General features: G+C 47.4%; 1 protein-coding gene across 4 annotated transcripts in view; it reads right to left on the bottom strand.

The window, feature by feature from the left end:
- Nucleotides 1-24,716, bottom strand: part of celf6 (CUGBP Elav-like family member 6) — a 131,052-nt gene that overhangs the window by 32,134 nt on the left and 74,202 nt on the right. For 2 of the 4 annotated variants that reach the window (XR_010330126.1, XM_064336058.1), the window contains exons 3-5: nt 22,357-22,405; nt 10,533-10,661; nt 5,508-5,587 (exon numbers count right to left, since the gene is read on the bottom strand). Coding sequence is in view for 3 of the 4 variants with exons in the window: in XM_064336058.1 (XP_064192128.1) it covers nt 5,508-5,587; nt 10,533-10,661; nt 22,357-22,405 (258 nt within the window). In the remaining variant the exon portion in view is untranslated. The remainder of the gene's footprint in view (nt 1-5,507; nt 5,588-10,532; nt 10,662-22,356; nt 22,406-24,716) is intronic. The other 2 variants (XM_064336060.1, XM_064336059.1) reach the window with 2 other exon arrangements.

The raw sequence follows: 24,716 nt of genomic DNA, 5'->3' as shown, positions 1-24,716 counted from the left end.
GGCAATAGACATTCCATCACCAACAGAGGGACCGGTTATGTGCTGGTGGCCATGGACTACGTGGTTCCCCCAAGATGCGTCAGTGACTGGTGGTTGGAAACTTCTCCTGATATGGGGTGCCTCAAGAGCTGCACTCTGACCAGGGGCAGAATTTTGAAAGCCAGTTCTTCACCGAGGCCTGCAGCAGCCGCCCACGTCGGTCTGTGCCCACCAGTAGCCGTCGGCTGCCACCAGATCACAAACACCCCAGCAACAGTCATCACCCCCCAGTTGCAGTGCTGCGGCATCAGCCACCAGCGCACCCCAGCAGTGGTGCCGCGAGTGGGCGGGAGCTCACAGCCATGCCGTCCATCAGTGTGGTTGAGGGACTTTGTGAGAGCGGGGACTGTAGTAAAGAAGACTTCCAACGAGGCCATCAGCAGTTTTTTGAGTGGATGTGTAACGTTGGCTGGCTAACTAGCTAGCTGCTGTTTATTTTGTGAAGTTTAATAGTCATAAATGACTCAAAATAGTGTGAAAATGTGTGATCCACTTGCCTGGTTTGTCTCTTGCTGAAATCGCTATATGTGTTTATATCTTTATCAGTTTGTGGGTTCATCTGCAGCTGCTACAGCTAATTAGTTACTATTTGTTATCTAGCTTGCTAACTAAAAATGCTGACAAACTTTGTTTGCTCTCTTGGCAGCTAGCATTGAGTAATGATCAAAAAACGATACTAAACCAATGGTGAGGTGTGAATAGTGATTACTTAACCACAGGTACTGCTGTTGTTAAGTGAGTCAGCTATGTGTAACACTTGACTGCACCACCCCACTAATGCTCAACAAACATTAAGCCATTTATAAGGTTTCAATAGTTTCTACAGAATATACGTACACATACTCATTCAGCTTACTGACATAATAAATGGATATCAATGGATGGTGGCACGACATCACAGTCAAGTTTGCAATCAAGCATGGCAGCTGGACATTTAACATATTTTTAATGCATGAAGAATCTGTTTGTGCTAACATTGCCTTACTTATAAAAAATTCACACCCTGCAACCCCCTCTTGAACAAATTTATTACAATTAAGGGATAGCTCATGTTAGCCATGCATCGGTTCATGTTAGATAATGGAACTGTACTGTACCATAAAAAACATAAAAAACATTGCTTTGGGAGCCAGAGAGCAGGGCCACTAATTCTAAAAAGGCAAGGCTAGCCGTTATCTCGAGAGTGCACAGCAACATGATCATGGTGTAGTATATTTATAATCATTTCCATGTGCTCATATTCCACTACATCAGTAACACGAGAGTCATATTTATACACACCAGATAATCAATTTTTATTCACTCCACCTGCTTAAGACTAGACCTGGCCAGGTGTTATTTTAATGGTAATACCTTTTATGCATCACTTTAATGACATGCAAATCAGGGGCCGGGGCATTTTCGTCTGTGTTATAGCCTGACAGTAAATTCGAAAGCAGCAAGCGGGAAAAGCGGATGGATTTCATGCCGCGTCATGCAAATGAAATGATGTCCACGGAGCTTCAGAGTGATCCATTAGCCACTCTGAACACATGTAGTGAATCATATACCTATGTCAGAGCGAGAATTTCTTTTAAATTATGAAAAAAAAAAATATTTTTTTTTTCAGTAGCTACCGACTAAAAGCTATCTAACTGCAATTATACTGTCTCACTGCACGGCTGGATGTCTGAACAGACTAGTTCTAAATCAAAAAATATATATAGAATAATAATAATAATTATCACATGCCAGCAGGAGCCCATTCCTTTCAATGGAATTGGCATTTCTGCCTACAAGCTATTAAACAGCGAGATGAAATGGTGAAATTGGAGTGCATTTTTGTGCTGTATTAGGAAAGAAATTAGCATTTTTAGTCTACAGGCTTCCATGCTTTGCAAAACAATCTGTTTTGCTGTCAGGTTTGGCATCACATATGTATTAAATGGGCAAGGCAAGGTCCACTCCAACAGAATTACAATACCACATGTAGTGAATGGAAAGTCCGGACTACAAATTTCAACCATTTAAAAGTTCTCCTGTAGTGAATGAATCAGCAGGGTTTAGGACAGCAGCTGTATATTAGATGCCAAAAACTGTGAAGAACTAGCCCCGAAAATCTCTGCTCTACAGCACAGATTCCTCCGGAGCAAACAAAACAATAACCTCTGCTGGAGAGGTACCCATCTGGACCCCATCTAGCATCTACTGTAAAGCAGATCAATTAACATCAATTAACATGGATACGACGCCTCAGTGATCCAAACACTATTTCCACTGAAATATTAAAACTCGACAACTGGAAACCGTTTACATTGGATTTTTCATGGACACCCACCTCTTTGTTCATTTAAGATAATACTATTTTAAATTTAGACAGGGGCTTACTGTAACTGACCCTTGCTACACTCTTATTAGGGTGCATCTCAGTCACACACACAAAAAAAAAATGGAAATCAGTTAGGAAGACAGACTGACTTAAAGATTGTAAAATAGTAACTCCGCATTATCTTGCCTATAATCAGGAACGAAAACATTTCTTTACAACTCTTACACTATTCATCTTAGTCCGGCAAAAGAAAGTTTTAAATTCAACCGGAGACTTGGACAGACTGCTCTGCCCGGGGAAACAGCCGGTCTCTGGCAAGGGTCATTCATTAAAGCGAGGCCCTGTTTTTTATATCTTCGCGTGGCGGAGCGTTGATACCGATCGCGTTCGGTGAATCACGCTGACGCATCTCTCTATTCACTCTGCCATCCACCTCCCGCTAATGCCCGACAGAAACGAACCGCTGAAAAGAACGAGTCGTCCCCCCCCGCCCCCTCCCCCCCGCCCCACCGGACACCGAGCAATACTTAGCGGTTGTCCAGGTGATTACAGATCTCACCTCGGCCTATTATCCGGAGTCGCCAGGTTCTGCATTGCAGCATTTTGAACAGACCGCTTCAGCGCTGGTCGTCTCTGTGCTTGATCTTGGCCTTCGCGCTTACGACAGAACGCCAAAGGTAAATTTAGCCGCTGTTAGTTTGGCTCTTCACTGACGTCCATATAAGAATACATTGTGGATATCTTCGAAGTGTTTTTTATTGATGGACTTGTGTTTAGTATCCATTAAAAGGAAAAGTGAGTTGTAGAAATATGCCGCTAGTAGTCATGAAGAATCAGGTGAAATTAAACAGATGTTTCACAAACATAACCGTCATCACAGAGACACAATATTACAACCATGTATCCTGCTATTATAGTACGATCATATGTAGCAATATCTTTGAGCAAAAACAAATGGTATTCTTTCATTATACCATCATTACTATGCATTTTAATGTCTTGTTGCTTTTTCCTTTTTTTCTCCTTTTTTCAAAGCGGTATTCCCTTACGGTGTAACGCATGCCTGAACACAAATTTTCCGTTTTTCAGGAAGGCATTAACTGTGTTACAATGTAAGGAAAGTATATACACCGTTACTCAGACTGGAAGGAAATAAGCAAATTAATTGATTAAATAAAAGGTAACAAGTATGTCGCCTAATTGATTGTGCCCCCCCCTTCCCCTCCCCCTCCCCTGTGGGTTTCAAGTTCACATCTTTAAACCTTCGCTCACCAAGGCAGTCCACGGGGGAGACAAGAAGCTCATTATCTCGGCCTGTCTCCCATCTCTTGCTCTAGAACCTTGCTTTTCCCCCCATCTATACACATAGACATCTGAGCACGTATTAAGGCTTCCCATTGGACAGTTACCCGGCGCAGAATAAATAAACAATTCACAAACAAACATACATAAATGGATGGTTTCACACACAGGCTACTGCACACGCGCGTGCATATACGGACGTGCGCTTGCATTCGTATGGATAAACTGCATTAGCTCGTCAAGCCTCCCCAACGAGAAGACACTGAGCGTACCCTACGGACTATTTAGCATGGATCTGTTCCAGTGCTGGGTGAATACGGTATACAGACTGCTGGCTTCCACTGAAACACGCGGAATTCAGTCAGGAATACGAGATGAACCGACGGATTTCATTATCGTTCGTTTTCAAATACTTGCGCTGGGTCGTACCAATGAAGCGTGTTTGCGGATTGAGACTGTTGGCTCCGCTACTGCCTCCCTCTCTCACACTCGCACGGCTGCCGTTATTACAGGGCTCAGCGGGTTGTGTGAGCGGCGCTCTCGCACGCGACGCGGTTCGCGCAAATGGTTTCCGGCCGTCCGTCCGCCGCTCCGCCATTTTAAGTAACCCCTCCCCTCTCCCCGGCATCCTCGGCTCTACCCCTCGAGGACCGGCGGCGTTCCGCGTCGATCGTCAAACCGCGCGCGGCGGCGTTCTCCGCGACCGCGCTTAGCCGTTAGCTCCGATTAAAACCGGCGGCCGATGCGCCTCTCCTCCCTGCGCGCGTTGCATGAGCCACCTCCCGCTTTTCGTTTCCCGCCGTCCCCGAGAGCCGTCGCTGTTCTAAACAGCCGTTATTCGCGGGCGTTGGTATGCGCAGGCATGCGCAGGCGCTCCCGGGCGACCGCGGGAGGAGCCGCCGCCTTTCCGCGGAGCGCGCGTTTGGACTCCGCGGCTGGCGGGAGGCGGCGTGCTCCGCAGGGGGCCCCGTCGCCCCGTTCGTCTGCAGCCGGAGACATGTGGCCCCGTCGCTGTCCAAATTAGCTGGAACACACCTTGTTTGATAAACACTGTCTGCCATCTTGCATATTAATCTGATTCAGAGTTGGACCCTGGAGTGGCGGTAACAGGTGCAAGAATAGGTACAGAGATAGGCCTATGGATATGTAGTTTAATAAAAAGGCTTTTTGGATGGCTCCTGGTACATCGCAGGGTCTGTTTGTGCCTCCATATGTCATTTTGGATGGCCTGTCTAGACTGGACCTCAGGTGGCTGGATTTGGCTTGACCCCATGTTTCTGCAGTCAAGAGATGGTTGAGCTCCAGTATCAGTACTGGGGTCAGCCATGCGTGTCTGCCTGTTAGCATGCAAAAGGAATACTGATATAAAAATGCTCTTTGCATGTGTGTGTATCAGTATGTTCCTCATCTCTTGTTGTATACTCTGATTTCAACCTGCTTTCATTGATACAGATATAACATACCGTACAAAAATAAAAATAAAAACTTTTTTGGAAGGTGGGGAGAGCTATATCTATTTCTGGATTTCATGGCAACTCCTGGTCTTATTTAATTTATCCGATCATTGACGGGACCTGATGTTTCAGCTAGACCACGGGTGCCAAATGATGACAGTCCTGGTGTCCCTATATGATACTTTTAACTTGGCAAAATATATGAGTGTATACAGCTAATTAGCTAAGTGTGCAAGGGTAATTAGCATAAACAAAATTCTGCATACACACCAGGAATGGCGTTCCCATCCGCCTCCTCGTCTCCGTGCGAAATACCAGCAGTGTTTCAGAGAGACCTGGCACCGCCTCGGCTCCCCCCCGAGCGACGGGTCGGCGCATTAGACGAGTTCGCGGCTGGAACTCACCGGCATGGTCTGTCCGCCGTGCAAGGTGTTGATGGCCGCCTGTGCCTCCGCGTGGCTGGAGAACTTAACGAAGGCGCAGCCTGCAAACGGAGAGGGAGAGACGGATCAGCGGACCGGGCGACCGGGCAGGCAGGCCTCGGTAAACAAGGCAGAAGCCTTCGTTAGCATTACGTTCACTCAATGCCTTCTGTTTAATGCATTCCGTCCTTAATGTCTGGAGCACAGGACACTGAATAAATCACTGTGACTGCATTGAATGCATGACTGGACGATGCATCCTGCCACTCACTCATTTATGAATCCTTCCGGGCTTCGGGGGGGAAACCGAAGCCAAAGCATTTAAATTCTGAGGCTCGCTCGCGATTAATAATGGGTCTAATATTTACACATTGTGATCTGTGTGTGCAGCCATTCACAACAGAGATTATGATGACAACTGCAGAGTAATATAATCTGTTTATCTACCCATATATATGCATGTGTGTTATTACAGACAAAACAGGGCTTTATTCAGAAAGCGTTAATATCATCTCTGATTTTGAAAAGAAGGGCCTAGGCCAGAATCAACCAAAACTGAAAATAAACATGCAGTCTTATTTTGAGAGGTTTTAAAATCAGGCCTAGTTTTTTTTTTAGCTCCTAAGGTGGAAAATTTCCATAAGATAGCGATTATGTTTTGAGTAACCCACATAATGTATAAAGCATTTCACTTACAGATTCAGAACCTGAATTATTCAAATCATCTTATCTCTCCGTGCTCATTTCCAGATTATCATACCATGTACCATTCAGAGAGAGAGAGAGATAGAGAGAGAGAGAGAGAGAGAGAGAGGCCAACTTCAACTAACTGATGTGGCACCATGAACTAGACAGAAAAGATTTACATTATCTACTATACATTGAAATGCAGGCCGGTATATTAATATGGAAACCTTCAATATTAAATTTTAAACAATTTGGAGGACCTGTGAAAGCAACCCTATGGTGAGAATAAGGTATAATTCATCTTGGGATGTGTTCAATACGCAAAACACTGATTAATGTTTCACAGAGGTGCTTGCTAGAGGTGAAGTCCTACCCCTGCGACCCCTAGCCTGGGATTTCTCCGATTAGCACCACTGCAAACAGTACATGATGTTCTGCCTACTCAACTCACCTCAGGTGAGGCGTTCCCTCTCTAGCTGTCAGTCAGCACAGGTGTGTGGTTAATGAGCAGGTAATTAGCTAACCAAAGAGTCCCGCATCTGTTGGGTTTCATCCTCTCACAGGTTTTCTTAGAAAAAAGAAACTAACATCCTCTGTTTCTGTCAAAATGACTGAACCTATCATCTCCAGCAAGAAGATCAGAACAGGGTTTCTACAGTTTTCCACCTCGGTAGAAATTTTTGTCAAGAAACTTATTTACATGTTCTCATATTTATGTATACATGAAGTACCCCCAGCTGGCGCAGAAATGATGAAGCAACAAGATTAAACATTTTACAGTAACCCCTGGAGAACTTGTGCATCGCAGTGCAAGTGTTTATGTCACTGTTAGTTAAGTGCTTGAAGAACAACCCATCCCCAAACAGACTGTAAAATGTTAAAAAAAAAAAATATGACGGTAAAGTGTAAGTCACGATGTATTGCATTTGCGATTCCTACGTGTCATTCCGTAGATAGCAGCCAGAACAATTTTGCAGAGTACAAGAAAAGTCGGTTGCCTCTTTTAATTGGATTAACACTACGGATGAGTCAGACGAGAGAGGACGCATTTTACACCCTTAAAAAAGGATCACACAGAAAATCACAGAGATCGTAGATTCGCGGAGAACTCGATATCAGAAAGGAGCAGCCCGTTTGCTGTCTGCCCAGAGGCTATGTGGGCAGCTGAGGATTTTCAAAAGAAGATGAGAGAGGAGCTGTGTGCGTTTTTTTCTTTCCACGGTTTCCCCTCGCGCTTTTATCTATTTATTTATTTTTTTTCGCAGCCCGCTTTTCCGAACTGTGAGATTTTTTGGCTCGCTCCCACCCGAAATGCGGCCTGTCTGCTACCTCTTCATTTAGCCGACGTCTCTTTGGGAGCGGAACCCTTTAGCCTTTGTTGTTGAGACAGCCTGCGAGGGACAGGAGCTCCGGAACTCCGGAAGCTTCCGCTTCCTGACGTGAGGGTGATTTTACAAAGCACGACCGCCTCACACACGGTGTCCAAACAAGCCCTTGAGCGATTAAGCGTGTACACCTGGAAAGCAGGTCTCAACTGAAGCTCAACTGAGTTCTGCAAACTTCGCTCACTAAAGAAACAAGCACCTCAGAACGCCTGACCTGTACGGGCCTATCGTTTCGCACGGTGTATCGTCTTATTGACCCGGAGAAAGGAAAAGTGAAGGGGCCCCGCTTAGAAGTTCTCAGAAGAATTGCTGCAGTAGTACAGACTTATGATCTGTGTGGAGTGTGGAGATTTTTTTTTTTAGTATTCTGAATTGGACAATCAGAAAAAGACATGCTTTGCTTTCATCGGGTGCACTCTTCACTGCCTTTTGAACTCCTTTTGTACAAGAGTCTGCATGTATGAATCCCATTTGAACGAGCGTGTGACATTCATAACGCAGCTTAATTATAGACTTAAAAGCCGTCTCTTCATTATTCCTGACAGAACCCCTCTCAGCGCGGCTCTGGCAACACTTGTGCACTCAGACTTGGACTGAGAAAAGAATGGGATATTTTTTCTTTGTTCTAATGGAAAATTTTCAGAAGGTGCTTTGTAGACAGCTTCCTAAGCGCGACCCGTATTAAAGCCACTGGCCTTTTCATCCGACATTACATGGATAGGACGACTGGCACACCTCCTGTGTTACGTTTGAAGCAAACGTCTAAAAATTGAAGTAAATACAAAGCTAAAGGCTGTGGGGTCGACTGGAAAAAATGTAAACAGAGGAATGAGGAAAACAAAGCGAGGCAAACATCAGCGGACTTTCACAGGGATTGAGAGAGCGCGCTTCCGACTGATGGAGCAGCCCTCTGCTAATTTCATTTCATCGTCTGTCAGTCAACACCCGGCAACAGGCTGAGGCAACGGGGGGGTGGGGGACGCTGCGCTGCAGGCGACGCTGGCTAATATAGCCGGGATGAGCCAGAGCAAAGCAGATGCACACAAATCTGCACATGGCGTGGCCTTAGACGAGATACCATTGCTCTGTGTGTGTGTGTGTGTGTGTGTGTGTGTGTGCGTGTGTGTGCATGTGTGTGTTTGCGTGTGTGAATATGGGTGCGTGTGCGTGCACGTGCGTGTGTTTATTCACCAGTTAAGCCATCTCATCTCATGTTTGGACATAGGGATATGAAAGTACAGTGTGTGGCCTTTGGCATACATGCTGTTCAGGTGAACCAGTGAAACGTTCACGAGCCCGTCAGAGAAACAGTGACAGGCAGCTGGCTGGGCTGGTAGACGGGAGCAAAGAAGCTAAAGCTAAATTTAGCCCATCAGTCTTGGTGAGTCAACATCTTTCACAGCCGATAGGGGAACGGGGAGCATCTGTGGCCTGTGTGCTTTGTGTAGAGAGCAGCCGGACTGGGGGGCAGCGAGTGGCGAGATGCGGGTTGGCTCTAAAGCAATGGGGGGGGGGGGGGGTGTATGACAGAGAGAAGAGGGAGGGGTGCATGTGGACTTGGGGGGGAGGGACGGGGGGGTCTGAAAGGAGAAAGGAAGAGGAGAAAGGGAAGGAACGAAAGGAAGTAAATGAGGGAGCAGAGAACTGGCAGGGGTGATAGAGTTTTGTATGAAGGGAGGAAGAGGGATCAGGGAAGGTGAGTGTTGGTGTGAACGGAAGATGAGTGGGATGAGGGTAGGGTATGAAGGGAAGGTGGGAGGGGTGTGATACGGAGGGAGCGACGGAAACTTAGTATGGGTATGAAGGGAAGATGAGAGGGATGAAGGTTGGGTATGAAGAAAAGAAGTGGGGGTGAGTGTTGAAATGGAGGGAGGGAGGGAAGAGGGTGAGTGTTAAAATGAGGAGGGAGGGAGGGAGGGAGGGTGAGTGTTGAAAGGGAGGGAGGGAGGGAGGGGGAGGAGGGGAGTGTTGAAATGGAGGGAGGGAGGGAGGGAGGGAGGGTGAGTGTTGAAATGGAGGAGGAGGGAGGGAGGGTGAGTGTTGAAATGGAGGGAGGGAGGGAGGGAGGGTGAGTGTTGAAATGGAGGGAGGGAGGGAGAGGAGGTGTGAAATGGAGGGAGGGAGGGAGGGGGAGGAGGAGTGAGGTGAAAGGAGGGAGGAGGGTGAGTTTGAAATGGAGGGAGGGGGAGGGAGGAGTGAGTGTTAAATGGAGGAGGAGGAGGGAGGAGGGAGGGAGGGTGAGTGTTGAAATGGAGGGAGGGGAGGGAGGGAGTGAGTGAGTGTTGAAATGGAGGGAGGGAGAGGGGGTGAGTGTTGAAATGAGGAGGGAGGGAGGAGGAAGGTGAGTGTTGAAATGGAGAGGGAGGGAGGGGAGGTGAGTGTTGAAATGGAGGGAGGGAGGGAGGGAGGGTGAGTGTTGAAATGAGAGGGAGGAGGAGGGGTGAGGGAGGGAGGGTGAGTGAGTGTTGAAATGGAGGGAGGGAGGGAGGGGGAGGTGAGTGTTGAAATGGAGGGAGGGAGGGTGAGTGAGTGTTGAAATGGAGGGAGGGAGGGAGGGAGGGAGGGTGAGTGTTGAAATGGAGGGAGGAGGGTGAGGAGTGAGTTGAAATGGAGGGAGGGAGGGAGGGGAGTGAGTGTTGAAATGGAGGGGAGGGAGGGAGGAGGTGAGTGTTGAAATGGAGGGAGGGAGGGAGGTGAGTGTTGAAATGGAGGGAGGGAGGGAGGGAGGGAGGGAGGTGAGTGTTGAAATGGGAGGGAGGGAGGGTGAGTGAGTGTTGAAATGGAGGGAGGGAGGGAGGGAGGGAGGGTGAGTGAGTGTTGAAATGGAGGGAGGGAGGGAGGGAGGGTGAGTGAGTGTTGAAATGAGGAGGGAGGGAGGGAGGGTGAGTGTTGAAATGGAGGGAGGGAGGGAGGGAGGGTGAGTGTTGGCGCTGACCCTTACTGGCCCCATCAGGCCCTCTCAGGATGGTGCACTCCTCGATCTGGCCGAAGGCCTCGAACAGCCGCCGCACATCTTCCTCACTCTGCTGCTTTCCCAGCATGCCCACAAACAGCTTCCTGTCTTCTGGAGAGAACAGGAAGAAGAAAGAAAGAAAAAAGACGACAAACAATCAAATAGCGGAATGAGCCGCCCTAAACTCTGAAGACCTCGCTATTTCCTGAGAATTCCGATAAAGTCAATTGTCTTATCCATCTAGTGTTCTGTTAACTATTTTCTCACACATGCTATTGTAAGAAAGCATTTTTCGGACATCACTATGTGATAACTGGTGTTTTTACAAGAAGTCAACATGTTTCAAAACTGATCTGTCTGCAATTGGGTTTTTGCCAACCATTCCTGCATCCCCCCATCCACTCAGTCATAGCCAGGCACAGAACCCTATTTCAAGATAGAGGGAGGGCTGGGAGGAAGGGGGGGGGGGTGTGTTATATGTGCCCAGAACAGACTGGAACTCTTGCCATCTTCTGCCAAAAACTCAGACATCTACAGAGTCAGGAGGAAGGATTTTTCTCATTAATTTCCCCGTCTGTTCGGGAATTAGTCAGAACATTCATCTTCTTTATTTTCTCCAACGTTATTCACTTCTGATTCCGCAAAGCTTTAGATTAAAATGGCTACCAGCAAAAAGAAAAAAAAAAACACCTTCAGAACTGATGTAAAGTGGCGTGAGGAGGGCGAGGGAGTTTATTAGAAACGACGCCGTTGATCTTTGCCGCGAGTCATTTGACTGTAGGCTCGGAGGAGGGGGGCGTGCTTCGCCTGGGTCTCGACAGATGTGACGCCTCCTGTACCTGCCAGACCCCATTAGACGCAGCTGTTCCGCCTGTCACTGCTAAAAACGATGGCCGGGATGGGGGGGTGAGCCTCTTTCTCAAGGGATGGCGTTGGGTCCCCCATCCCGTAGGCCTTTCCGACTTTCCAGCCAACGGTATCCTCCCCTCCCACTACTGTGGCGGTGGCAGTCCACAGGTCTTGTGCGCTGGCATGGCCACCACTGCCGCTGCTGCCGCCGCGGAAAGGTACGGCCTTCCCTGAGCTGGAGGACTTCCAGCTCCTAGATGGTCGTTTAGTCACGCTTCACCTGTCAGGGCTGCGAATGAGCCAATTTCTCATCTTGTTCATTAGTGCTTATCTCCTCTTGTTATGGGTACCCGAGGGGCCCCCGTGGACGCTCGGAGGAGGAGCCGGTGTCACTCTGGAGGGGATCACGACTCCTCAGGGGTGTGCGGTGTGCGATGGGGTGGGGTGTGGAGTGCTGTGTCCACCAGAGAAAAAGGCCAGACATAGCCACCTTCAGTGTAAAAGTGAAAACAAGCCAGCTACACTACATTGCCAAAAGTAAGTGGACACCTGACATCCTACATCCCATCCAAAATTATTGGCATTAATATGGAATTAGTCCTCCCTTTACTGCTAAAACAACCTCTACTCTTCTGGGAAGGCTTTATACTAGATGTTGAAGCATTGCTGCAGGGATTTGCATCCATTCAGCCAGAAGAGCATTAGTGAGGTCGGGCACTGATTGGGCAATTATGTCTGGCTCGCATTTGGCTTTCCAATTGATCCCAAAAGTGTTGGATGGGGTTCAGGGCTCTCTGCAGGCCAGTCAGGCCCTGTTATCGACAAAACCATTTCCATATGGACCTCGCTGTGTGCCCGGGGCCATTGCCATGCTGAAAGAGGAAAGGGCCTTCCTCAAACTGTTGGGGAAGCACAGAATCATCTAGAATGTCATTCCATGCTGCAGCATTGAGATTCTCCTTCACCGGAACTACGGAAAACCATGAAAAACAGCCTCAGACCAAGGGGTGTCCTGATACTTTTGATCAAATAGTGTATGGATATGTCAATCAGCTACTGCACTATGAGTCATGGGATTTATGCTCCTAAGCGTAAGCAAGAGTAAATCTAAAGTGAAATAAGGGAGATATCCCATATCTTCTGTCTCCCGTTACCCAAATGTTCTTCCGCTTTTTGTCTGGCGTTATTTGATCACCGAGCTTTAGCAGGTGAGTGTTTGGCTTTCATCCCCCGTTCAGCTGACTGGGACACGGACAGGGATGAAAGTTTCTTAATTTACTACCCCTGGCTTCACATCGCAATGGGTGCGGAAGCAGGTGCCAAGCAGAGTTCATCTTTTATTATTAACTAAAATGTATTCTTTCTGCGGCTATGCGATTTATTGCTTTTCCCTGCAGCGATATGAGACCAGGAAGCTCGATGCATCTGGGCCATCCTGGTTCCAACCTTAAATGAATCAAAGTGTTTTTTTTTTATATTTATTTTGGATGTTATAGTATTTATGTCTCAATACCAGGCCTTTGTACAACTGCGGTGCATAAATTCAGAAAGCATATATCCTACCGCAGGAGCTCTGACGATAGCTCCACGTGCATCAATTAGCTTGTCATCGCTCGGATAAAGAGCTTTCGGGCGCGTCCGTAAAAACGGCACAGCAAGTGATATACAGTCAAGACTGGAAAAGAGTGAGAACGGTCCGCTGAGTATTTTTTCCTCCTCTCCCAGGAAAGACATTGTAAATTGAATTTGGAGCCACTGTCTTTTCATTTTTTGACCTCGGCGCTACACCCAGCGCGCTCAATGCATCCCCAGAAAGCCCTGCGAAAACCGTACACATTGGCCAGGAGTATGGATTGCAATTAATTAGTCCACTTTGCACCTGTCTCCCAAGCCATGCTTATTGGATTTGTGCATTTTTTTCACTCTACAAATGGTCTCTCAGCCATTCGCGGACTTTAAAGTGCATTATGAATAAATGACTTCCAATGCACGCCGTGAATAGAGAGATGCTCAGTCTGGAGGTGGGGGCTGAAAGCGAGGAGAGAAATCGATGAATACTGAGTTAAAATAGAATCATGCATTTACATACGGAAGGAGTCAGGATGACATATGCGCCGGTGCTCCGATACCGAGGTATAGCGGCGGACGTTTGACGGGGCTGTGATGCAAAAGCCCAGAGACTGACCCCACCTGCATTCATCTTGCGACGGCCTATATGGGAAATGATCCTCCTCCCACCCTTTTCAAACGATTCGGTTCATTTCGGTGGAGCAGGTGACATCCCACCCTTCATCGATTTAGCTTGTGTGTCACATCAACTCAATTCGACTCCATGTGTCGGTAGTACAATAGTGTAGGTTTTGTAACTGTATACAAACGTGTGCCCTGCAGTGGGTGGCAGTAGTTAAAAACTATCTGAGATTTGTTGAGAGGGAAACGTAATGTGAAAAGAAACAAATAAACAAACAAAAAAATCTGGTAGAAATGATTTGTGGCTATGGCTTGCAACCGATGGGAAAATAAAAATATTTAATGCTAGCAGGTAACGAAAGTTAAATATCAAGTAGCCAATAGCTTTCTAACAACAGCTATTTTATTTTAATTTAGTGTTGTCCCTCAGTTTCATTTAATAAAATATATATTTTTTAATCTGCAGCATTTATTGAGTGTTTAAAGTGCCTTATAACTTCAAAATAAAGGAAAACAAATCGTATGATTAAAGCTGTGTGCACTGACATTTCCTATATTTTTGCCTGCTAGAGGTTCAGTGAGACAAGCTAGGTTTGTGAGGACGGTGTGTAATGTCAGACGTCAAAATTTTTGTAAAGCTGTTTAGAAACTGCTACCGGATGCATGACGGGATGTAACTATGACCTCGTTGGATGTCAAAATCGACCAACTTCATGCTCCAACACTTTCTTTTTCAGAATGTGCATATTTCCAAGCAGCTCATTTTCTGCTTGGCAGGCAAGATTTTTTTATTTTTTTATTAGCTAGCTAGCCTGCTACACAGATGCAGTAGTAACCATAGTGTCAGGTTTACCCTACCAGTGGCGTCATTTCAGCAAAGTGGAGTCACGTAAAGTCTAGCTGCTAAAAGGCAATTGCTAAATGGATTTTACAGTAGAGGACAATGTTATTAATGCAAAACATGCTTACTTCAATTACAGTCAAAATGGCAAACAATTAAGTTTACAGTCATACTGCTACAGATGATTTAAGGCAGGATTCAGGTTTTTTTTAATCTGTTGTCCCATTCAATTCAGTTGAAGAAAACATAAGTAGGTAGCCTAAATGCAACATTCAATCAGGAGGCAGTGGATAGGTCTCCAATAAACATATCCTAAAGACAAAATGCATACAAAATGGGCTATAGTATTTATGCCCAACCCCCCCAAAAAAATAAAAATAAAATAACTGTATTTAATTGACAAACCAATTTCAAATTGTACACTAACAAATACCCGATTACACTTTTTTCAAATTGTTCACCTGCCACATAGTGGATTTGGATTAACTGCACGAAATAACAGTGCACGTATGATTTTTTCAGATGCTTTTTTTGGATGCATTCCTTTTTCCATTTAGACTGCTGAAATACCATCCTGCACATATTCTGAGAGGATGTAACTCGCCAGGAGTCACATCATTTGATAGGTGCTGTGTATGTGACAGTGAATTTTTAGAAAAATAGACCAGCTCCTGCTACTGATAAAGATTATTCTATAATCTTTGATGCGATACGCTCAGGTCTTACATAAATAATACAGTGTGTTATAGATGTGGGGAGACACAAGCTATTTAATTCCAGTAGCTGGATGGAGTATCAACCAAGAACAAAAAATGTACTCATGATTGCATTAGAAAACTGCACTGACTCTGATTTTCCTAACTGTAAAGCATATCGGAACTCAACATGCAGGTATATCGACTGGCAAGCAGCATGGAAGCTAAGGACACAGTAAAATGTTAAGCGTCAAATCAACTCTTACTGAGTAAATATGGTCCCTATTGGACTCATACACTTCATGGCCAAAAGTATGCAAAGACCTGACATCCAACATCTCATCCAAAATCATGAGCATTAATATGGAGTTGGTACTCCCTTTGCTACAATAACAACCTCCACACTTCTATGAGGGCTTTATACAAGATGTTAGAGCATTGCTGCAGGGATTTTGCTTTTGCCATTCAACCAGAAGAGCATTAGTGAGGTTGGGCACGGACGTTCTGAGCAACACCATATTTGTATGCACCTATCTGTGTGCCCGGGTGCATTGTCATGCTGAAAGGGCCTTCCCCAAACTGTTGGGGAAGCACAGAATTGTCTAGAATGTCATTGTATGCTGCAGCATTAAGATTTGCCTTCACTGGACCTAAGGGGCAGAGCCCACAAATGTGAAAAACAGCTCCAGACCAATGGGTGTCCAGACACTTTTGGTCATATAGTGTATGTCCTCTGCTAGAGTTGAATTAACACTGGATATTTTACTGTGTAGAAAATAATGTGTCATGAACAAAGACAGCAAAGTATTTTTTTTTAAATCCCTCACTTAATATATCCATGCAGTCAACCAGGTTATTTTAAGATTTAAAAATGAATTAGACATAAGCTGCGTGTTTTGCCTGAAGGCAGGAGAAACTATAATACATTTATTTTATGAATGTCCACGAATTAAAATATTTTGGGTAGACACTGAGCAGTTTTTCTTTTGATGCACTGGATGAAGAATTCAGTTTAGCAGCAAAGATATCATTATATGTGACAAAAGACTAGATATAAAAGTAATATATTTGATAAACCTATTCTATACAGAAAATAATATATACACAATTTAAATGGTCAGAAGATATCAACATCCTTAGTTTTGGAAATCGAATTAGAATATTACTTTAAGAAGTTGCAAAGTAAAATAAATGAAAAAGCAATGAGAGCTCTGCCTGTTTTTTCCTCTTTAAAGTGTGTGATGTTCATCCCGTATTGTTCTAATGCTACAGTACACTCTTGTTTGTTGTATGTTTCAAGTCTTTTATATCTGTTATTTTTTCCTCACAAAACGTGATGAATATCTTTGCAATAAGTAAATGCGTCTGTACGATATTTTGGCATTTAATAAACCTAAAAGTTGCGTATGTATCAGGCATAAGCCACTGTGACATCTGCGCTCCAAATGATCCAAGCGGACCGTAGAAATCTGATCAACTAGAGCGATCGTTATCGCGCGGTTGTGTGAGGATACTCTGGCGAGTGAGATAGCCCATGCGCGTTAGTCTTACAACCACGCCCGTCCCTGAGCCCTCCGCCTCTCTTTCCGCCTCATATACCGGCTTTTGCATCTTGACGTTTGATGTGTCTCGACGGAAGGCGGGGGCAATCATCTGGGAAATGAAGCAATGTCAGTCTCCAGCCATGTCCAGGCTGAAGCGGAGCGTAGATGGCCAGGTTTATGAATGCAAATAAAGGCCGATAAAAAAAAGTTATCAAAACACTACTGACATCTGACAATTGCTTGTCTCGCTGAGCTTTTTCATTTCGGGACCCTGTGTATGAAAATTGAATTGATTTCGGGCAGAAGGCATATGCTGTCAAGATTGATGCCTCTCTCTTCCGGATTGAGTGCTACTCCTTATTCCTAGTTTTTTTTTTTTGTTTCTTTCTTTTTTATTCAAGAAAATGATTGTGTTGTTGTGAACCACACATGCATGCACACACACGCACACACACATACACACACACACACACACACGCATACACACGCACGCATGCAAACACACACACACACACACACACACACACAGATGAACTAGTGAGCTGGCTACACTTCAAGTATTTCATCAACAGTAGTGCATTAGCTAGCTGTCCAGTGACATAACTAGTTAAAATGAACATTATGGTTATCAGTTCCTACTTGTAAATCCTTTGCACCCATGGAGGTTAATTGGCTAGCCTATTGGCTTGCCTGTTCTGACTCATAGTTTCGGCTTGACAGTTTACTTAAAAATGACATGTACATTTTGAATGAACTTTAACGAGAATACAAGTACAAAATGTGGTAATGTGGACAGAAATGTCACCTGTCTTCACAGGCATTCTCATTTTCATAAAATGTACAATGTGAATGTGGTCGCCCTAAGTAAAGATCACTTTATATAACATCAGAACCATCAGCGTGCTAAAGCTAGATTATCTGGGCCAGTGTTTTACTATTTTGCATCTGGTGGACATATTCAGACAGCATGTTAATGTATCATCAGCAGAGCCGCTGCATTCTTTCTCTAGACTATCAGACAGTGGATGTAAGTTGTGCCACACAGTAAAATGTTCAGTGTTAAATCAACTCTGTTACAGAGTACATATGGTCCCTATTGGACCATGTCATACCTCATTTCTGTCTTTGGTGACAGGTCAGGTGTGTGATTATAACACTGTTGATAAACTTGTAGAGATATTTTATTGATATGTTGATCACTAACATGTATTATCTGTTTAATTTATCCATTTGTTGAAAGCTTTGTCTAATCCGCTTTAATAGCTCTAAAATTAAAAAAATGTTGTGATAGTTGCCTTTAGATTTCAGAAATTTATAAGTCCATTATATTACCAAAATTGTTTATCCATTACAAAACTCAATTGTTTGCTCAACAAATTTTATATGTAGGATTGGTTTGTGCTCAAACAACTGAGCTGAGATACTTCCTTTGAAAATAAAAAGTTTGTTTATTATTAAAAACTTTATTAGTTTATTTCATAATACAGTAAACTTGTATTGTCCTATGAGTGTCACACCTTTCATTTAACCTGCCCGACAGATTTTTCCAGACTCAAATCGATCCGCAATTCTCACATTCCCAGGGCTTGCAGAGCTGGTTCGAAAAGCTCAAGAAGCTCTTTAACAATAAAGGTTCCTTTTGAACGGGTTTTTATTGCTGAATCATTTTCCAGCATCAAATCATCGAGGTTGTGGTTCTGATAAGTCTCGTTTCGAAACCTCAAAGCTCGCCACAGAGCTCTCTGGGAGTGGTGTTCGCAGCGCTGATCGATATAACGCCTTGTCGCGTGGTGATTAAGATACTGCCGCGGCCATTTCTTTTTAGCGCTGCGCTTACTTCTCATTGCTAATTTCTTAGCCGTATCCATTATCACTTTAGCTCATTAAGCAGTAAGTAAATACCGCAATTAAAATGCAAAGATTGGCCATATTGATGCTATCGGTGAAGATAATAATATTCGGATTTGCTATTTGAAATGCACTACCAGCGTTGTCGGCAGTGAAACTCTAAACTGAGCAATGACGGCCTCGCCTTCTCGCGTACTCGAACCTCTTTTTCCTCACGTTCTGGGACGTATCCATTCCTTACTGTAATCAGAGAGATTAAACAGGACTCGCGCTTAAGTAATTCAATTCCGCAGACACACATTCGGTTGTTGTGTCCTCAGCCTCAAACATGCGCATTACAGTTTCCAGTAGAGCCCGCAGTTCTAAATACTTCGTTGACTTTTGGAAGTTTTTGGGGGGTGGGGGGGTGGGGGGGGGTTTGCGACCGGGGGGCATACAGGGATCAGTCATTTGCATGTAAAGTAGAACGCGGTCCTCTACGGAGGCCGGGGCGCTGACAGACAGCCCTCCCGCGGTCCTTCCAGCTGAGCATTACCCAGCAGCGCCCCCACCCCCCCCTCCCTCCACAGCACCCCCGCGCCTCCTACCTGCTGGGGCGGGGCGTGACAGCAGGCCGCAGAACAGCGTGGGGCCCCGTCAATCGCTAACCTTTCAACGGGGCCCTCGTTTCCGGCGGTTCGCGAAGGACAAACGCGGTCAAAAAGAGGTGGGAAGGTGGGTGGGTGGGTGGGTGGGAGTGGTGGGGGGGAGTTAGGGGGGCTGAGAAAAAGTTCTTCCGCGGAGGTTACAGAGACGAAGCCACGGCAGATCCTCCGGGCCCCCCGGCGGAGGGGGGAGGGACTCTTTGTTATCGGGCCTAATGAAAGGGAATGGGGTCTGCGTCCCGCCCGCCGCCTCTCCTCATCTGCCCGGTAATTGGACGCCTTCCATATTTTTCCGAGGCTCCGGCGGGAGGAGGGGGGACGGAGCGAACAAACAGATTGTGTTTAGATGGCGGCCATCTCCAATCACAGATTATCTGGCCTGATCTTCCCTTCGCCGAAACGCCGGCAGACAAGGTCAGAGGGAAGGGATTCCTGGTGGGAACGAGGGGCGAGAGAGAGAGAGACAGAGAGAGAGAGAGAGAGGGGATAGAGACAGAGATAGAGAGAGAGACAGAGAGAGAGGGGATAGAGGCAGAGATAGAAAGACAGAGAGAGAGAGAGAGAGAGGGGATAGAGAGAGAGACAGAGAGAGAGCAGAGAAGGGATAGAGGCAGAGATAGAAAGAGAGAGAGAGAGAGAGAGAGAGAGAGAGGGAGACCAGGCAGCCTTCTGTTGCTTTATTAGATATTTAGTTGCCTGCCTCCTTCTCTATCCATCTCTCTCTTCCAAGCTTTGATCCCTCCCTTTCTCTTTCTTCCATGCCTTTCTCCCTCCTTTCCCCCGGTTTATCTTTCTTTTCAGGCTGGGAGTTTGCTGTAACGCAGCCAAAGACATATGGTTTGCTCAGAGCCGGACGACGGTAAATATTGGCTTTAAGGTGCGTTTCTGAGGCCGGAGGCCATCCTGATAGCGTCTGGTTCGGTTAGGAAACAGCGGAGTGTCCGAACGCCTTCGAGATTGGATTTCAATTCCAAACAGAGATCGGGGTTTTTTCACGGTCTGATAACTTGTGCTCCTGTGAGTGACGAATTTAAACAAGTAGCACTCCATATTTTTTTTTTTTTTTTTTGGCACCCGTGCCCAATATTTTCCTGTTAATTTCAGTGACCGCGGCACTCACAGAACGCCCGTTTTAAAATCGTGATTACGTTTTAAGGACAGAGTGAAGGGTCGTTTGATTGAATCGCCCTCCTTTAGATGAAAACAATCAAAAGCTGATTCACTCGACTGGGATGTCTCTGAGTCCCGCAGGATCTCCGGAACATTCCAGGGAACATTAAAAGCGTATGAGTCACTCCGTAGCAGGGGCGTCAAACTGAATCCCTGAGGGGGCCCCACGGTGTCTGCGGGCTTTTTGTGTTTTCATTTAAATCAGCCGTCAATTAAGGCCTTCCAGAAAGAAGGCGCGGATTCCTCAGCCGATCGATGACTTAGACGAAGCTCTCGTGCCGAGAAGGACCCCCCAAGAACCAGCAGACGCCGCGGCCCCTTCAGGACTGAGGTTCGACACCCGCGCGCTACAGGATCGGGTTTTTTTCTTTTAGCGTTAGGCGGGGGGGGGGAAAAAACACTCGAGCGTCACACGGCGGCGTCTGGTTGAAAGAGAGGCCGTCCCCAGCGCGGCGTGTGCCACCGCCGCCGCTTCTCTGCCGAGCTGACGCGTTCCCCGTCCTCCAGGGAGGACGTCTCCTCCCGGGAGAGGGAGCGGGGAGCTCCGCCGTGCGTCAGAACACGCTGACGGGCGCTAATGTCTGGCACGCGCGAGGTAATGCCGAGACGCCATTTTTGACGAACGCGCCGCCGCGGAAATCGGGACGGCTCGGTGCGCCTGCGACCTCTGCGTTCACGCGTTCGGCGGTCGAGCGCGCCCCGTGCCAAAAATCTGTCGGGCGTCGCCCGGGGCGGACCCCCCGGTGTCGCGTCGCTCGTTTCCGGTCCCGTCGTCGTCGTCGGAGGCGGAGACTCCCCCCTCTAACGATCCCGCGATGACGGACGCGCCGGCGCGAACGCAGGCGGAGTAAATCTCATTACCGACTGTCGGCCGCGACAGGGCTTCATTTCCGCGCCCCCCCGGTCTCCGGCTACCTGTTGCCGTTAACGCTCGATGGCTCTGTTCCGTCCTGTCCGCGCGGTCTTATTTCATTCACTGACCTGTCCCTTCCACCGCCCCCCCCCCACCCCCCCACACACACCCCCCACCCCCCTCTGAAATACAGCATCTCTCTCACAGACCCCGCAGACTGCGGAGTCTTGGGTCGGCCGCAGAGAAGCCTGTATTTCACCGGCTCCCTTGTAATTCTCCGTCCCCCGTCTCTCCCGTACAGAAAAAGTAGTAATTGATAGCGAGGGTCCATCCATCCTTCTCTCTTAAGCCCTCTGTCCAATTTATCTCCGCGAGACGCAGACTGGCTCCCGCCCAAGCGTTGTCGGTCAGACTTTGCCTGTTTTTAGATGGCCATTAATTAAAGTGGCGCCGTGACAAAAATAGGATCTAAATGGGATTTGTGTGGCGAGGAAATGGGCTGCCTGAACCTAACCTGGCAGTGTAAATCACCCTTGGGCTTTGCTCCAGGGGAGAGAGGTGGAGAAGGGGACCACTGTAGAAGAAACCCGGACGATATATTCCCCTTTAATTCCCTGCCCCGCGTTCCCAGATCTATATTCGATTTAATTCACGGAGCTGTTTTTTTTTTGCACGACGAGAATTATCGCGCGTTCCGTTCCGTCCGGGACCGCGCGCGGTCATAATTCCCCGCGTTATTCCCGACGAAGTTTTCTCCCCGACGCACGGCTCCGCTGAACTATCGAGGTATTCGCCGTGACCTGTGACGCGGCAGACAAAGCGCGACTTCCCAGTGTTAGAAAGGGGGACGGGGGGGGGGGGGGGATTTCCCAGAAGCTCGTTTGTGTAATTGGGGTGAGCCGGCGCTCCGGGCGCGGTCGGGAGCCGAGCGAGCGCCCGCCCGCCGCTCGCCTTTGAACCGGGGCGAACCGGAGACGACCGCGCTCCTCCTCCTCCTCCTCCTCCTCCTCCTCCTCCTCCTCGCGCAGGCGGCAGCGGGCTGGAGTCGGCGCGAGCCGGGGCGACCTACGTTAGCGGCCGCGCCGCGAATCGGGCCCGCGCGCCCCCTTCCGAGGCGGCGGCGTTAACGCGTGGTGAGGGGTGCGGAGAAAGACCAGAAGAAGGTTAATTACCTCCTCGTCCTTCGCTGTCGGCTGGCTTCACCTGGATAGGCCGGTTCATCTGAGGGGAGAGAGAGAGAGAGAAGGGAAAGATTTGGGTGAGCGCACACTCTTCCACACGCACGCTCTTCCACACGCGCGCTGAACCCCCGGCAGGGGGAGGCGAAAAGCAGCGAGGGGCAGGGTTTCACGAAACGTCTGATTTACCCGGGACTGGGGGCCCGAGGAGACTCCCGCTTTCATTCACAGTTGAGCAGAATTTGCGGTTTTCAATGACAGGAGTCACGCTGGGTATCAGATGGCACCGAGTGACAAATACCATTACATCACCGGCTCCAAATCTCACACTAAGAGTTCCCTTAAGGCGGCCTCCCGCGTCCCCTGCCATGACATCACGCTTTCCGAGCCTCTAACTCAAGAGTCCCCCTTAAGGCGGCCTGTTCCCGAGCCTTCTTTGATTCTGGAACAATACCAAAACATCATGACCTCATTCCTGAAAGGCTGCCGATGTAGTGGACAGTACCCCCAGGATTTCGATTCCGAACCCCCGGCCGAGACTCTAAAAGAACATTAAGCCTTCCTTTCAAAGGAGAGACTGCGGGGGGAAAAAAAAAGGTAATGCGGTGTTGCTGAAAAGAGAGGGAGAAGAAATATGGAACGGAATCCCTAGACACCCCTCCTTACATCTCTACATTACATTTACCGGCACATTAGGCAATTACTGTAGCAGATGCTCTGGTCCAGATTGACTTGCGCGGCTTACGTTTTTATACACGTACAGTATATTTACACAGCTTTTGCTTAAGCAGTGCAAGTTGTCTACCTTATTGAAGGATACTACAGTGGCCGACCTGGGACCCAAACCTGCAAACTCTGAGCTACAAGCCCAAAGCCTTATTACACCGTTGGCCCCCTGTCACAGACGTAAGCTCTCCAGGAGTGGATCCATCAGGATTTAGGCTGTCGAAAGGAGAACGCGGCGGTCGACGCAAGCCCAAGACGTCGACCGAACGCGGACACGAGATGGACGCGTGGGTGACGCGCTCGGGTGACGCACACACACGCACACAGGCGCGCACGTCCGTCAGACAGGCCTTAATCCCGCCTGACACGCGCGCCGCAAACACACTCCCGCGAGGCCAGAGACGCAGATGTGGCCCCGGCCTTGTGGGAGCAAAGCAAAAAACTGATGTTTGCCGAGGGGAACTACGCCCGCGTGCCGTGCTCAGAGCTAGAATAATAAAAAAAAAGAACACATAACAAGCGTGCCTCAGTCTCGCCGGGCCTGAACACAGGGAGAGCTTCGCTGTGCTCGGGGGGACGTGTTCAACTGATTCACGCCAACGAGAAAAGTTTGACAGAAGTGGCGTGGCGTAGCGTAGCGCAGTAGTCGCTAAACGTCTGGACCCCGTTCGGTAATTGGACTGTTTCAGGTTTGAATCCCAGGTTTGAAAAGCTCTTTTGTGCACCTGAACAGCGCGGCGCTTCTGTAAATATTAATTTGCATACATTAATAACACGTAAAAAGGTGCTCTTTATTTAAATGACTCATACGCGCATTTGTAAAAACAAAACAAACAACAACAAAAAAAAAAGCTTAGGGGCGTAGGGGGATTGTTTTCCAGACGCGAAAACAATACTGTAATGCAATAAACAAGTGTTCCGTCATAAGCAATAAAACCCCTGAATGAGGGGCAGTAGTGAATAGACTACAAAAACAGTAGCGACAATAACCGCTAACTGCAGCAATGTCTTGCATGAAATTGAGTTTAGATGCGTATGAAGGCAGTGTACATAGCCTTGTGCTCCATATTGACAGAGCATTTGGAAGCTGTGTGAAATGGTTAGCGTGTGTATGGTGTGTGGCTGTCGGGGCTAAGAGGAGGGTGTGGGAGTGGGAAACGTATGCATGACATGGTGGACTAGCATCGCGGTGGTCTAGCATCGCGGTGGTCTAGTTGGTGTGTGTTAAAAGGCAAGACTGGGGGGGGGGGGGGGGTGAGACATGCAGGGTGAGATCATGACCCCCCCAGCCCAGCGATCAGTCAGCCACCTGGTTGCCAGTGGAGGGAGGGGGCCCTATAGTAATCTCCAAACCAGTGCAGCAACAGGAATCATTAGACAACTCTTAATACACGGGGAAGTTGCCAGGCAACCAAGAACAGGAGGGCAGCTCCAGAACAAGCAGCATGTTGGATTCTAGGTCATTATCTTGTGATGTTCCCGCTCTCTCTCTTTTTCTCTGTCGTTTTTTTTTCTTCTGTTTTTTCTTTCTACGTCATTTACTTTCTGGGATTTCAGAAAACCCTTTTTAAACAGTGACGCCCGCTTTCCTCTCTCCACTGCACCTTACCTCCTTTTTTTTGTTGGCT

Source organism: Anguilla rostrata, chromosome 5 (genome assembly GCF_018555375.3).
Source record: "Anguilla rostrata isolate EN2019 chromosome 5, ASM1855537v3, whole genome shotgun sequence".
In the NCBI taxonomy this organism is placed as follows: Eukaryota; Metazoa; Chordata; class Actinopteri; order Anguilliformes; family Anguillidae; genus Anguilla; species Anguilla rostrata.
The sequence above is the reverse complement of the archived record's forward strand: the minus strand, read 5'-3'. Positions and strand labels throughout refer to the sequence as shown.